At 45.8% G+C, this 14,850-nt stretch overlaps 1 protein-coding gene across 1 annotated transcript; it reads left to right on the top strand.

Moving 5' to 3' along the window:
- The first annotated feature begins 617 nt into the window (after window positions 1-617).
- Window positions 618-6,903, top strand: LOC147091622 (uncharacterized). The gene is made up of 3 exons (XM_085976616.1): window positions 618-640; window positions 2,141-2,212; window positions 5,407-6,903. The coding sequence occupies exons 1-3, from the start codon at window positions 618-620 to the stop codon at window positions 6,554-6,556; spliced, it is 1,245 nt and encodes a 414-aa protein (XP_085832742.1). The 3' UTR covers window positions 6,557-6,903.
- The last annotated feature ends 7,947 nt before the right edge of the window (window positions 6,904-14,850 follow it).

The raw sequence follows: 14,850 nt of genomic DNA, 5'->3' as shown, positions 1-14,850 counted from the left end.
ATCTTACACTCTCAATCACTTTCCTTTAATTACATGTGGGATATGTGCATTCCGTCCTTCACTACCCCAATATTCTGTGTTCGGTACACCTCTCGTCCTTGGGCTTGGGGTGCCATTACCGGTATTACCAATACCAACCCTAGGAGCCCATTCAGTAGTGCCTTGGGCTTGGGGTGCCATTACGGTATTACCAATACCAACCCTAGGAGCCCATTAACACCACGTAGGTAAAGCCGTTTCGGTTAAATCTAGCGCTACCAGTACAAGTTCATGTTGCACATTATCATGCAATTAGTTTACAAGATAACTTCCATTTATCAAATCATGATTTTCTTTCTATCACTGTGGGGAAATATTAACTTAAAATTAAGAAACTTAAATTTAATAATGTCCCATATCTTTAAATTTCATACTAAAATTGTTGCTTGGTGAACTTAAACAGCTGTCAGTGGAAAGGGTTAACTCCTTTGCAGGTTTTTAAGAAGGTGGAGCAAAACATTATCAGGCGCAATTGCGTCACTTCATGTAAATTTAAAAAAAAACTTTCCTGATCGAAAAAGACAGTTGTGTTTTCACACTTTAACTAAACACGAACAGAACAGATAAAACAGAACAAAATGGCACATTCTTGCAGAAAACAGTAAATTACATCATATTTCTTATTGTCCTTTCTTCAGATGTCTTTCCAAAATACTGTAAAAACATAACTGGAGAAAAATTAGTTTTTCACATTTAAACAAATCAAATCAAACTGCTTTAGAAGATTTCACCATAGCAACCGCGACTCCAAGGTTAAATCTTCGACTGAAACTTAATGTAACCTTGTACAGTTTGCACTGCAAGTACAAAAATCTATCGCAATCTTTTGTTAAGCAAACTTTTTGTTGCTCTTCTCAGTTTTTACACACCAGCTTAACTTAAATTAGTTCAAAGGTTTTTTTTCGATTCTTGGGGCACAATCTTATTCGCACATTCTTAAAACTTCCAAAATCCAAGACAAGACAAAAGATTTAAACGCTTTTAACACAGAGAAGTGGGTGGAGCTAAAACACACATAACAGAATCTTTCTTTTAAAGAACATCTAATCAGACAAAAGAAATACTGTAACTTCTTAAACATTCATAGTCATTTTTCAAGGTTCCTTTCACTCAGCAAATCTTGTGTTTTATTTGTCTCAGCACAGATGTTAATAACTTCCATGTCAGTAAAACTTTAAGTTTCTCTTTTTTTTCCTCTTTTTCCATCGGCGTCTCAGCATTTCCTGGCTTTCCAAATCCCTGTTTTTTTTTTTCCTTTGCTGAGTTCTCAGATTGGTTAGCCTGCAAATGAGATCTTTTTCCTTCTTTATCTCTCCTGTGTTCAGCCCCGAGTGTTCCAACCAGTTAGTTTTAAATCGCCCGTCGTACCCTAACACTTCCTCCGTCCCTTTCTGTCGACAGGCTATGATCTTTCCCCAATCCGTTTTTGCAGGGCTAATCACTTGTAACCACTGTTGGATCGCATCCCATCCGGCATCTAATTCTTGCTCATCATTTCCCAGGCCAGTCTTTGCTGTGTAACATATTTCCCTCTCTCCTGAGTATCATTACAATCAGAATTTGGACTCCGTCCCACGGGTGGAGTTGGTACTTCGCCCTTTCTTCCCCATCTTCTTTCTTCTCATACTCCTTTCCTACTCGTTTCCTTTTCTGTCTCAATGGGGCCAAATGGGGTCCTGTTTTCTCTTCTTCACTTTCACTAACATTACTAAAGGATCCCGAGTCGGTCTCTTGACCTCCTTCTTGTCTTTGTCTCCCACGACCTTCCTCCTTTATTTCATTTAGATCTGGGTATCCCTTCCAGGTCCCGACACATTTTCCCTTTACTTGGACTACCGGTACTATCGGTTGTTTATCCAATTGTTTTTTACAGCCCTGAACTTCACCTTTAAGTTTTTTAACTTCCACTTCTGACTTTTCAAGCTCATTTGTTTTCTTCTTCAATTGTTCATAAATCGCATCTTTTTGTTGTTTTGCATTGGTCAAATCGTGATTATGTTGGGATTGTGTCTTAATCTCATTTCGCCGTCGGATCTGGCCCATAACTGCCAAGGACCATCTGATCCGTCTTTTATCTTTCATACGGGTCGTTTTTCCCCAGACCCTCTGTCATCCAAAGACCACTGTTCAGAGGAGGTACCGTACTTTTGTTCGATTTCGAACCAGGTTTTAGGTAAGTCAAACTGTAATTCTATATAGTCTTTCAACTCCCACAGAATTTCTTCTTCTGAAATCTCAGGTGGGGCACGCCCCCCTTTTAATAGTTGTAGGTTTATCGAGTGGTGCCATAATATCGATTTCTTTACTTGGGGGTCTCAAGTCGTAGGCTTTTTAGCTGAGTCAGTAAGTTAGAGCTCTATAGGGGAGCTCGAGCCATCTTACCACCCAGAGGGTTCGCTACCCAGGAGGTTTGCGGAGTCACGTGGAGGGGAGATGACTAGACAACCAACCGAGGACTTTTATAACGAGGAGTCCTTACCTCCAAAATAGGTCTGGTGTCTCAGATTCTGTCTCTTCCTTCAGCGACCCTGCTCGCAGCGCCAAATTGTTAGATCAAGGTAATTTCAGTGGACCACACCGATCTGAGGTCAACACATTAAAATAAAAGTTTGCGAGTCCGGTGGTAAGTTTTAAATAGTCGATTTATTGCATCACTTGATTTACACTGTTTGACTTCCTTCAGCAACTAACAAGCATGTTCAAAATGGCTGGCTTTATACAGCAGTAGATGTACCCGCCCCCTTTATTACCATTGGCTCAGCAGCATGCATACAGAGCTATGGTTGGTTCAGCTACATCGCACTGATTGGATCTCTGATACATCACTCATTCCTTTGTTCTCTAGTTAAGCTAAATCGGCACTTTCAGTATTAAGCTTAAATCAGCACTTTCATTGTTCATAGTTTAATCATATTAAAATCTGTTATTAAAATGAATATATATATATATTCCCTAACACCGATCCTGTCACTGTTTTCCAAGTGCTCTGCTATTACATCTTTTCTAATGGACTCTAGCATTTTTCCCAGTATTAATGTCAGGCTTACTGGGCTATAATTCCCCGTTTTCTCTCTACTGCCTTTTTTGAAAAGTGGGGTAACATTAGCTACCCTTCAATCCATGGGAACTGTTCCAGAGTCTATAGAATTTTGGAAGATGACCAGCAATGCATCTACTATTTCTTTGTTCCCCATTATAAATTCCCCTGATTCTGACTGCAAGGGACCTATGCTTGACTTCACCAATCTTTTTCTTTTCACAATATATATAGAAGCTTTTAAAGTCAGTTTTTATGTTCCCTGCAAGCTTACTCTCATAATCTATTTCCCCCCTCTTAATTAATCCCTTTGTCCTCCTTTGCTGAATCCTAAACTGCTCCCAATCCTCAGGTTTGCTGCTTTTTCTGGCCAATTTATGTCCTCTCCTTGGATCGTATGCTATTCCTAATTTCCCTTGTTAGCCACAGTTGATTCACCTTTTTTGTTTTATTTTTATGCCAAACACAGATGAACAAATTCTGTAGTTCATCCATGCGATCTTTGAATGTTTGCCATTGCCTATCCACCGTCAACCCTTTGAGTAACATTCCCCAATTAATCCTACCCAACTCGCGCGTCATACTATCGTAGTTTCCTTTATTTAAATTCTGAACCCTAGTCTCTGAGTCAAATACTTCACTCTCCATCTTAATGAAGAATTCGATCACCATATGATCGCTACGCCCCAAGGGGCCTCGCACAACAAGATTGTTAATTATTCCTTTCTCATTACATAATACCCAGTCTAAGATGGCCTGATCTCTAGTTGGCTCCTTGACATATTGGTCCAGGAAACCATCCTGTATACACTCCAGGAATTCCTCCTCCATAGTATTGTTACTAATTTGGTTGGCCCAATCTATATGTAGATTAAAGTCACCCATGATAACTGCTGTGCCCTTATTGCACACGTCTCTAATTTCCCGTTTAATGCCATCCCCAACCTCCACATTACTGTTTGGGGGTCTGTATAACACTCCCACTAACGTTTTCTGTCCCTTGGTATTTCTCCGCTCTGCCCATACAGAGTCCACATCATCAGCGCTAATATCCTTCCTTACTATTGTGTTAATCTCCTCCTTAACCAGCAATGCTACCCCACCTCCTTTTCCTTTTTGCCTGTCTTTCCTGAATATTGAATACCCCTGGATGTTGAGTTCCCAGCCTTGGTCACCCTGGAGCCATGTTTCCCTAATCCCAATCATATCATATCATACCTCAATGGCTTCGGTCTTCTCGATATTTAATTGGAGAACATTTCTGCTAATCCAGAACTGGATGTCGGACAAGCAGTCTGACCATTTAGAGACAGTGGAGGGGTTGAGAGAAGTGGTAGTGATGTAGAGCTGGGTGTCGTCAGCGTACATGTGGAAACTGTGGGGGGGAAAAATGGAATTAAACTTCATCTTCAGAAAACAGAGACTGTTCAAGAAAGCCTGAAGTCTCTCAAAATGGACAGGTTCACAGTACAGAAATCTACACCAACAACAAGTATTTATATTGCGCCTTTTAAAATAGTAAAACATCACAAGGTGCTTCACAGGAGTATTAGAAGACGAAAAAATTTGACACCGAGCCACATAAGGAGATATTAGGGGAGATGGCCAAAAGCTTGGTCACAGAGGTGGGTTTTAAGGAGCATCTTAAAGGAGGAAAGAGAGGTGGAGAGGTTTAGGGAGGGAATTCTAGAGCTTGGGGCCCAGGCAGCTGAAGGCACGGCCGCCAATGGTGGAGCGATTAAAAATCAGGGATGCTCAAGAGGCCAGAATTGGAGGAGTGCAGAGATCTTTTTTGGGGGGGTGGTGGCTGGAGGAGATTGCAGAGATGGGGAGGGGGGTGAGGCCACGGAGGGATTTGCGCCAGGATGAGAATTTTGAAATCGATTGTACAAACAGTTCTCCACCCATTGTTAACCAATTTTCAATCCATGCCAGTATATTGCCCCCAATCCCATTGCCTTAATTTTGCACACTAACCTCTTTTTTTATGTGGGACTTTATCAAAGGCCTTCTGAAAATCCAAATACACCACATCCACCGGTTCTCCATTATCTATTCTACCAGTTACATCCTCAAAAGGCTCCAGTAGGTTTGTCAAACACGATTTCCCTTTCATAAATCCGTGCTGACTTTGATCCCGTTATTTTCTAAGTGTCCTGTTATCACATCCTTTATAATAGACTCTTTAGCATTTTCCCTACTACTGATGGTAGGCTAACCAACTTGTGCAGCAGCTGGGGCCTGAAAATCAGCTTCACTGCCCCTGGGCTGGGAAAGGGGGACATGAGGCAACATTCTCCCTCTTACCCCTTTCTACACTCCTTTTACAGGGTTTTAGAAGTGGAGCATTTACAGACGGGAAGCTCAGACCAAACATCACGTCGGGGTCTGACAGAGTCGCTCGATTCATCAGGACCTGAATATCATCGGCATTGCACATGGAAGGAGAGAGCAGCGATCGCAGCGCAAACAAACTGCACACGTGTTCCGTGCGTGGACTGTGATTCAGCCGATCGCCTGACCTGTCGAGACGTGCACCGTCACACTGGGGAGAAACCGGGTAAAGGTGGGGACGGCGGGAATGGATTCAGTTCCCCGTCTACGTCAGAAGTTCATCCGCACAGTCACCCTGGGGACGGTCCGTTCACCTGCTCCGTGTTTGGGAAGGAATACACTCGCACATCCCACCTGCTGAGACACCAGCTTGTCCACACTGATGAGAGACCGTTTCAATGTTCTGACTGTGGGAAGAGGTTTAGAAGCTCCACGAATCTGATGACACACCAGCGGTCTCACCCTGGAGAGAGACTGTTCATCTGCTCTGTGTGTGGGAAGGGTTTCACTGTGTCATCCAACCTGCTGCAATATGAGCGAGTTCACACTGGAGAGAGGCCTTTCTCCTGCTGTGAGTGTGGGAAACATTTCACTCAGTCGTCCACCCTGCAGACACAGCAGCGAGTTCACACTGGGGCGAGGCCGTTTAAATGTTCCGACTGTGGGAAGAGCTTTAAATACCCCGGGGACCTGAAGCAACACCAGCTTGCTCACACTGATGAGAGGCCGTTTAAATGTTCCGATTGTGGGAAGAGCTTTAAAAACTCAGGGAATCTGACCAGACACCAACGAGCTCACACTGATGAGAGAGCATTTAAATGTTCCGACTGTGGGAAGAGCTTTAAAAGCTCCGGGGAGCTGACCAGCCACCAGCTTGCTCACACTGATGAGCGAGCGTTTCAATGTTCTGACTGTGGGAAGAGCTTTAAAAGACCTGGGGTTCTGACCAGACACCAGCGAGTTCACACTGGGGAGGGTCTGTTTACCTGCTCCATGTGTGGAAAGGGATTCACTGAGTCAACTACCTTGCTGAGACACCAGCTTGTTCACACTGATGAGAGAGCATTTAAATGTTCTGACTGTGGGAAGAGCTTTAAATGCTCCGGGCATCTGAAGCAACACCAGCGAGTTCACACTGTTCTGTAGCGCAGGGCCCTGCAGACACCTGGGGTGACATGAACATGGAATGGATGAAGGTTTTATAAATTCCTGTACTATTGTTTAATCTTTCAAACTGTTGTGCTGATGATTCCCTTGATTTGACTGTTCATGTTATTTTTTTCCCTTATCACAGGCAATTGCCTATTAAAAGTCAACCATGTGCCCCCTTTTTAAAGGGGGCACAACCAATAAAACCTGTAACATAACAAAAAAAAGTTTAAAGGGAACTTAACAAACGAAATTAAAATTCTATTTTTGGTGGTGATGCACGCCAGTCCCTCCAGTACCCACCGGTTGTGGAAGGCCTCGAGTGCGCCGGTGGACTGTTCATGTTATCACATAGAATAGGTCGACAAGTAAAGGCACAATGTCTGGGTGTGAATCTAATAATAACCTCACGGACCGTATAGGTGTGATACCCAGACGGGCTTGTGGTTATAGTCTGGTCACAGATGGACTAAATCCCCTTTACTCACCTCTACAACAGGTGATGGAGATTCACAATCTGCACAGGGTGGGGAAGGAACCTAGGAACAGGACGAGGCAATTCAGTCCCTCGAGCCTATTCCGCCATTCAATCAGATCACGGCTAATCCGTATCTCACTCCATCTACCCGCCTTGGTTCTGTAAGCCTCACCACCCATACCCAACAAATTCTATCATTCTCCATTTGATATTTTCAGTTGACCCCCAGCCTCAACAGCTTTTTGTGGGAGTGTGATCCAGATTTCCACTACCCTGTGTGTGAAGAAGTGCTTCTTGACATCACCCCTGAAGGACTTAGCTCTAATTTTAAGGTTGTGCCCCCTTGTTCTGGACTCCCCACAGCTCCACCAGAGGAAATAGTTTCTCTCTCTCTACCTATCAACTCCTTTAGTCATCTTAAACACCTCCTTAGATCACCCCTTAATCTCCTACACTCGAGGGAATACCAGCCCAGTCTGTGCAACCTGGCCTCATAACTTAACCCTTTCAGTTCCGGTATCATTCTGGTGAATCTGTGCTGTGTCCCTCCAAGGCCAGTATATCCTTCCTGAGGTGTGGGGCCCAGAACGGAACAGGAGGGCAACAGAAAATGCTGGAAATACTCAGCAGGCCAGGCAGCATCCGTGGAGAGAGAAACAGAGTTAACGTTTCAGGTCTGGGACCCTTCATCAGAACTGGAAAAAGCTGGAGATGTAACATATTAAGCAGAGACAGGGTGGGGGGGTTAGGAGGGTAGGAAGGAATTGAAGAACATCCTGTACTTTTGTAAGAGGCAGGAAAGATAAAATGTTGCAAATGGGAGTGGCATAAATCATACTGCATGAAAAATGGGGGCAGGGATAATTATCTGAAATTGTTGAACTCGATGTTGAGTCCGGCAGGCTGTAAAGTGCCCAATCGAAAGATATGGGGCTGTTCCTCGAGCTTACGTTGAGCTTCATTGGAACAATGTAATAGGCCGAGGACTGAGAGATCAGAGTGGGAGTGAAGCGGTGAATTAAAGTGACAGGCAACCGGAAGCTCAGGGTCACCCTTACAGACTAAACGGAGGTGTTCCGCAAAGCGGTCGCCCAATCTGCGTTTGGTCTCCCCAATGTAGAGGAGACCGCACCGTGAGCAGTGAATACAGTATATTAAATTGCAAGAAGTACAAGTAAATCGCTGTTTCACCTGGAAGGGGTGTTTGGGGCACTGGACAGTGGGAATGGAGGAGGTAAAAGGGCAGGTGTTGCATCTCTTGCACTTGCACGGGAAGATGCCAGATGAAGAAGGGCTGTTGGGGGTGATTGAGGAGTTGACCAGTGTGTCGCGGAGGGAGCGGTCCCTTCGGAATGCTGAAAGGGGAGGTGAGGGGAAGATGTGTTTGGTGGCGGGATCACGTTGGAGGTGGCGGAAATGGCGGAGGATGATCCGTTGAATGTGAAGGCTGGTGGGGTGAAAGGTGAGGACAAGGGGAACCCTATCGTGTTTCTGGGAGGGAGGGGAAGGGGTGAGAGCAGAAGTGCGGGAAATAGAACGGACACAGTCAAGGGCCGAGTCAACCACAGTAGAGGGGAATCCTCGGTTGAGGAAAAAGGAAGACATGTCGGAAGCACTGGTATTGAAGGTGGCATCGTCAGAACAGACGCGGCGGAGACGGAGAAGCTGATTTTCAGGCCCCAGCTGCTGCACAGGTTGGTTGAAAGGATCAACAGTAATGGCGGCTGCAATACCCACAAGCCCCCGCGCTCCAGAAAGTGCTCCGGCCGCCGCGCTGAGTTGTGGCTGACACCGCGCATGCGCCCCATGGCCCCGCCCTCTCCTGCTCCACAGGCACCCGGCCCGCAACGCGCATGCTCAGCACACACCCAGGGCCCCTGCCAATCATCCTCCCCCGCGCCTGCGTGCTGGGCCCCTGAGCTCCAGGCTGCGGTGCGGGGCTTTGTTTGTAAAGTCGGTGTTGGTGAAGAGCCGCAATCAGTGAGGGAAAGTGAGTTTTCCCCCAGATCCGATTGAGATCAGAGGAGGGGAGAGAATAAAGGGGAATCCAAACCTGAGAGTCCGCGGATCCGGTCTTCAGTTTGGCGGAGCGCGCTCCAGGGACAGGAGACCTGGGCCCAGAGCCTGATTGACGGGAGCTTCCGACCAATAGGGAGCGAGCGGGGCAGGGCTGCAGGAGCGAGCCAGCGCCCCGCGCGCCCACCCCCTCTTCGCCCAACCAGTCACGTCACGACGTCGCCGGCGTGCACTGACTGACACTGAGCTCTCCACCAATGAGCGAGGGGAGGCTGAGCCTGGAGGACTGACCGAGGGGCTTTGGTCCTCCAACCAATCGCGGCGAAGGAGGAGGCGGGACCTGGAACCGGCTCATTGGACGGATTGGCCCGCCGCCATTTTGTAAAGGGTCAGAATCTGTGAGCCTGGGAAAGTTTATTTTTAATCTTCCTTTCACATTTTACAGCTCAAACTTAAGTTTGTTTTTCATAAGGTATTTGTTTTAAAGAAGGCAATTTGTTTTCAAATTGACGAAACAGAAACAAGAAACCCTCTGGAGAAAATACTTGAGTAAAAATATTTCTTCTCACTGAATTAATTTTCTTAATATTCATTTTCAGCCTTTTTAATTATTAATTTCAAGCATTTAAGAGAAATAAGGGAGTGGTGGGGTTCTCTTAAAGGGACAGGCACTCTTTTTCTATGTGATGTTCATTAAAGGGACCGTGTCCCCGTGGATGACTGATTTTAAAGGGACAACGTCTCCCTTTCTATATAATGTGTATGTAAGAGACTGACATTTAAAGTAGGGCAAATCCCCTGCTCCCCCGAGTGCTTGGCGAGAAATCAGGTGCTGTTTGCTCTCGCCCTCTCCCAATTTTCTGCCAAGGGACAGAAAGCAGAGAGTAGTGGTGAACGGTTTCTTTTCAGACTGGAGGGAGGTAAACAGTGATGTTCCCCAGGGGTCGGTATTAGGATCAATGTTCCCTCTAATCTTTTGAGGTGCGTGGCCCCTTTAACAGGCTGAACGGCCCATTCAAATTTCTGCGCATGCGCGTTTTTTCCATTTATACGGCGGTGAGTCGGCTGCGCGGGACCTCCAGACCGCTGCATAGCCGCGCAACTTAACGTGAACATTGATTCGGACCACTGCTTTTTTGATATATATTATTGACCTGGACTTGGAGATCCAGGGCATAATTTCAAAGTTTGCAGAGGACACGAAACTCGGAAATGTAGCAAACAATGAGGATAGTAACAGACTTCAGGAGAATGTAGCCAGACTGGTGAAATGGGCAGAAACGTGGCAGATTAAATTTAATGTAGAGAAGTGTGAAGTGATTCATTTTGGTAGGAAGAATGAGGAGAGGCAATATAAACTAAATGGTCCAGTTTTAAAGAGGGTGCAGGAACAGAGAGGCCTCGGGGGGTATGTACACAAATCTTAGAAGGTGGCAGGACAAGTTGAGAAGGCTGTTAAAAAGCAAACAGGATCCTTGACTTTATTAATAGAGGAATAGAGTACAAAAGCAAGCAGGTTATGCTAAGCCTTTATAAAACAAAGCCCTGGTTAGATCCCAGAGAGTGATAGAGTCATACGGCACAGAAGGAGGCCATTCGGCCCATCGAGTCCGTGCCGGCTCTCTGTAGAGCAATCCAGTCAGTCCCATTCCCCCGCTCTATCCCCGTAGCCCTGCAAGTTTATTTCCCTCAAGTGCCTATCCAGTCTCCCCTTGAAAACACTGAGTGTCTCCGCTTCCACCACTTCCATCGGCAGCGAGTTCCAGGTCATCCCCACTCGCTGCGTAAAAAAGTTTTTCCTCACGCCCCCCCTGTATCTCTTGCCCAAAACCTTAAATCTGTGTCCCCTACCCTTGTACCATCAACTAGTGGGAACAGCCTTTCCCCGTCTAGCCTATCCAAACCCGTCATAATCTTGTACACCTCTATCAAATCACCCCTCAACCTCCTTTGCTCTAATGAAAACAAATCCAGCTTCTCCAACCTGTCCTTGTAGCTAAGATCCCCCATCCCCGGAACCATTCTGGTAAATCTCCTCTGCACCCTCTCAAGGGCCTTCACATCCTTCCTAAAGTGTGGTGACCAGAACTGGACGTAATACTCCAGTTGTGGCCTAACCAGCGCTTTATAAAGGTTCAGCATAACTTCTCTACTTTTGTACTCAATACCTCTATTTATGAAGCCCAAAGATCCCATATGCTTTGTTAACCACTCTCTCAATATGTCCCGCCACCTTCAGGGACCTATGCACATTAACTCCCAGGAACTCCCTGGAGCACTGTGTACAGTTCTGGGCACCGCACCTCAGAAAGGATATACCGGCCTTGGAAGGAATGCAGCACAGATTCACCAGAATGTTACCCGGGCTCCAAGGGTTAGATTATGAGGAGAGATTACATAAACTAGGCTTGTATTCCCTGGAATCTAGAAGGTTAAGGAGTGATTGAGGATTTTAGGATTTTGAAAGGAATTGGTAGAGTAGATAGAGAGAAACTTTTTCCACCGGTGGGGCAGTCGAGGACAAGGGGACATCACCTTAAAATCAGAGCCAGGCCATTCAGGAGAGAAGTTGGGAAACACTTCTTCACACAAAGGGTGGTAGAAGTGTGGAACCCTCTCCCACAGAAAGCAGTCGATGCCAGCTCAATTAATCATTTAAAATCCCAGAGCAATAGATTTTTGCTGGACAAGGGAGCAAAGGGATATGGAGCCAAGGCAGGTGGGTGAAGTTAAGACACAGATCGGCCATGAGCTCATTGAATGGCGGAACAGGCTGGAGGGGCTGAATGGCCTCCTCCTGTTCCCATGCTCCTATTTACTCTATCAAAACCCTTCATGTTTTGAACACCTCTATTAAATCTCCGCTGCACCTTCTCTGCTCCAAGGAGAACAAGCCCAGTCTCTCCACGTAACTGAAATCCTCTGTGTATTTGACGTGGCGCAGCAGGCTATAGCAAACAGCTTTCTTAAGAACATAAGAAATAGGAGCAGGAGCAGGCCATTCGGCCCTTCGAGCCTGCTCCGCCATTCAATAAGATCATAGCTGATCTTCTACCTCATCTCCACCTTCCCGCCCGATCCCCATATCCCTTGATTCCCCATGAGTCCAAAAATTTATCGATCTCAGCCTTGATTATACTCAATGACTGAGCCTCCACAGCCCTCTGGGGCAGAGAATTCCAAAGATTCACCACCCTCTGAGTGAAGAAATTTCTCCTCATCTCAGTCCTAAATGGCCGACCCCTTATTCTGAGACTGTGACCCCTGGTTCTAGACTCCCCAGTCAGGGGAAACAGTCTCCCAGCATCTACCCTGTCAAGCCCTGTAAGAATTTTGTATGTTTCAATGACATCACCTCCCATTCTTCAAAATTCCTGGGAATATAGGCCCAGTCTCCTCAATCTCTCCTCATAGGACAATCCCCCCATCCCAGGAATCAGTCTGGTGAACCTTTGTTGCACTCCCTCTAAGGCAAGTATATCCTTCCATAGGTAAGGAGACCAAAACTGTACCAATACTCCAGGTGTGGTCTCACCAAGGCCCTGTATAATTGCAGTAAGACTTCTTCACTCTTATACTCCAATCCTCTTGTAATAAAGACTAACACACCATTAGCTTTCCTAATTGCTTGCTGCACCTGTGTGTTAAGATGAGAAATAACAAAGGCAAGAAGTCACTTGTGGGAGTGGTGTACAGGCCCCCTGACAGGAACCACACGGTAGGATGGAGTATAAAGGAAGAAATAATGGGAGCTTGTCAGAACGGTATGGCAATAATCATGGGGGTTTTATTCTACATATAGACTGGAAAAATCAGATGGGCAAAGGTAGCCTAGATGAGGAGCTCATAGAATGTTTTCAGGATAGTTTCTTTGAACAGCATGTTCTGGAGCAAACCAGAGAGCAGGCTATACATAGAAACATAGAAGATAGGAGCAGGAGTAGGCCATTCGGCCCCTCGAGCCTGCTCTGCCATTCAATACGATCATGACTGATCATCCAAATTCAGTACCTGGTCCTTGCTTTCTCCCCACACCCCTTGATCCCTTTAGCCTTAAGAAATATATCCAACTCCTTCTTGAATATATTTAATGTATTGGCCTCCACTGCCTACTGTGGTAGAGAGTTCCACAGGTTCACCACTCCCTGGGTGAAGAAATTCCGCCTCATTTCTGTCCTAAATGGCCTACCCTTTTTCCTTAGACTGTGTCCCCTGGTTCTGGACTCCCCGACCATCGGGAACATCCTTCCTGCATCTGTTCTGTCCACTCCTGTCAGAATTTTATAAGTTTCAATGAGATCACCTCTCATTTTTCTAAACTCCAGTGAGTACAAGCCCAATCGACCCAATCTCTCCTCATACGTCATTCCTCCCATCCCAGGTATCAGCCTGGTGAGTCTTCGCTGAACTCCCTCCATGGCAAGAACATCCTTCCTCAGATAAGGCGACCAAAACTGCACACAATACTCAAGATGTGGTCTCACCAAGGACCTGTACAACTGCAGCAAGACATCCTTGTTCCTGTGCTCAAACCCTCTCACTACGAAGGCCAACATACCATTTGCCTTCTTAACCGCCTGCTGCACCTGCATGCTTACCTTCAGCAACTGGTGCACAAGGACACCCAGGTCTCGTTGCACTTCCCCTTCTCCCAATCTATTGCCATTTAGATAATAATCTGCCTTCCTGTTTTTGCCACCAAAGTGGATAACCTCACATTTATCCACGTTATATTGCATCGGCCATGCTTCTGCCCAGTCACCCAACATGTCCAAATCATCCTGGAGATTCTCGACATCCTCCTCACAGCACACACACCCACCCAGCTTTGTGTCGTCTGCAAATTTGGAGATATTACATCTAGTTCCCTTGTCTAGATCATTAATAAATATTGTGAATAGCTGGGATCCAAGGACCGATCCCTGCGGTACCCCACTAATCACTGCCTGCCACTCGGAAAAAGACTCGTTTATTCCAACTCTGCTTTCTGTCTGCCAACCAGTTCTCTATCCAAGTCAATACCTTGCCCCCAATCCCATGTGCCTTAACTTTACACGCTAATCTATTATGCGGGACCTTATCGATGGCCTTCTGAAAGTCCAGATACACCACATCCACTGGTTCTCCCTTATCTATTTTACCAGTTACATCCTCAAAAAATTCCAGTAGATTAGGCAAGCATGATTTACCTTTTGTAAATCCATGTTGACTTTGTCCGATCCTGTCACTTTTTTCCAAGTGCTCTGCTATTACATCTTTTATAATGGACTCTAGCATTTTCCCCACTACCGATGTCAGGCTTACCGGTCTGTAATTCCCCGCTTTCTCTCTACCACCTTTTTTGAATAGTGGGGTAACATTAGCTACCCTCCAATCCATGGGTACTGTTCCAGATTCCATCGAATGTTGGAAGATGATCAGCAATGCATCTACTATTTCTAGGGCCACTTCCTTAAGTATCCTAGGATGTAGATTATCAGGCCCTGGGGATTTATCGGCCTTCAATCCCATCAATTTCCCTAACACCATTTCCCTACAAATACTGATTTCTTTCAGTTCCTCCCTTTCATCAGACCCTATGTTCCCCGGCATCTCTGGGAGGTTATTTGTGTCCTCCTTTGTGAAGACAGAAGCAAAATATGTATTAAGTTGGTCTGCCATTTCTTTGTTCCCCATTATAAATTCCCCTGATTCTGACTGCAAGGGACCTACGCTTGACTTCACCAATCTTTTTCTCTTCACATATCTATAAAAGCTTTTACAGTCAGTTTTTATGTTCCATGCAAGCTTACTCTCA

The sequence above is a fragment of the Somniosus microcephalus genome, unplaced genomic scaffold, assembly GCF_052327205.1.
Source record: "Somniosus microcephalus isolate GS21.2 unplaced genomic scaffold, FLI_Smic_1.0 unresolved_chr3, whole genome shotgun sequence".
In the NCBI taxonomy this organism is placed as follows: domain Eukaryota; kingdom Metazoa; phylum Chordata; class Chondrichthyes; order Squaliformes; family Somniosidae; genus Somniosus; species Somniosus microcephalus.
The sequence above is the reverse complement of the archived record's forward strand: the minus strand, read 5'-3'. Positions and strand labels throughout refer to the sequence as shown.

Coding starts and splice junctions, on each gene's coding strand:
- LOC147091622 (XM_085976616.1), top strand. CDS start 618: ATGGCACATTCTTGCAGAAAACA. Junction 641..2,140: donor GCACATTCTTGCAGAAAACA/GTAAATTACATC, acceptor GTTTTTCCCCAG/ACCCTCTGTCATCCAAAGAC. Junction 2,213..5,406: donor GATTTCGAACCAGGTTTTAG/GTAAGTCAAACT, acceptor CTCCTTTTACAG/GGTTTTAGAAGTGGAGCATT.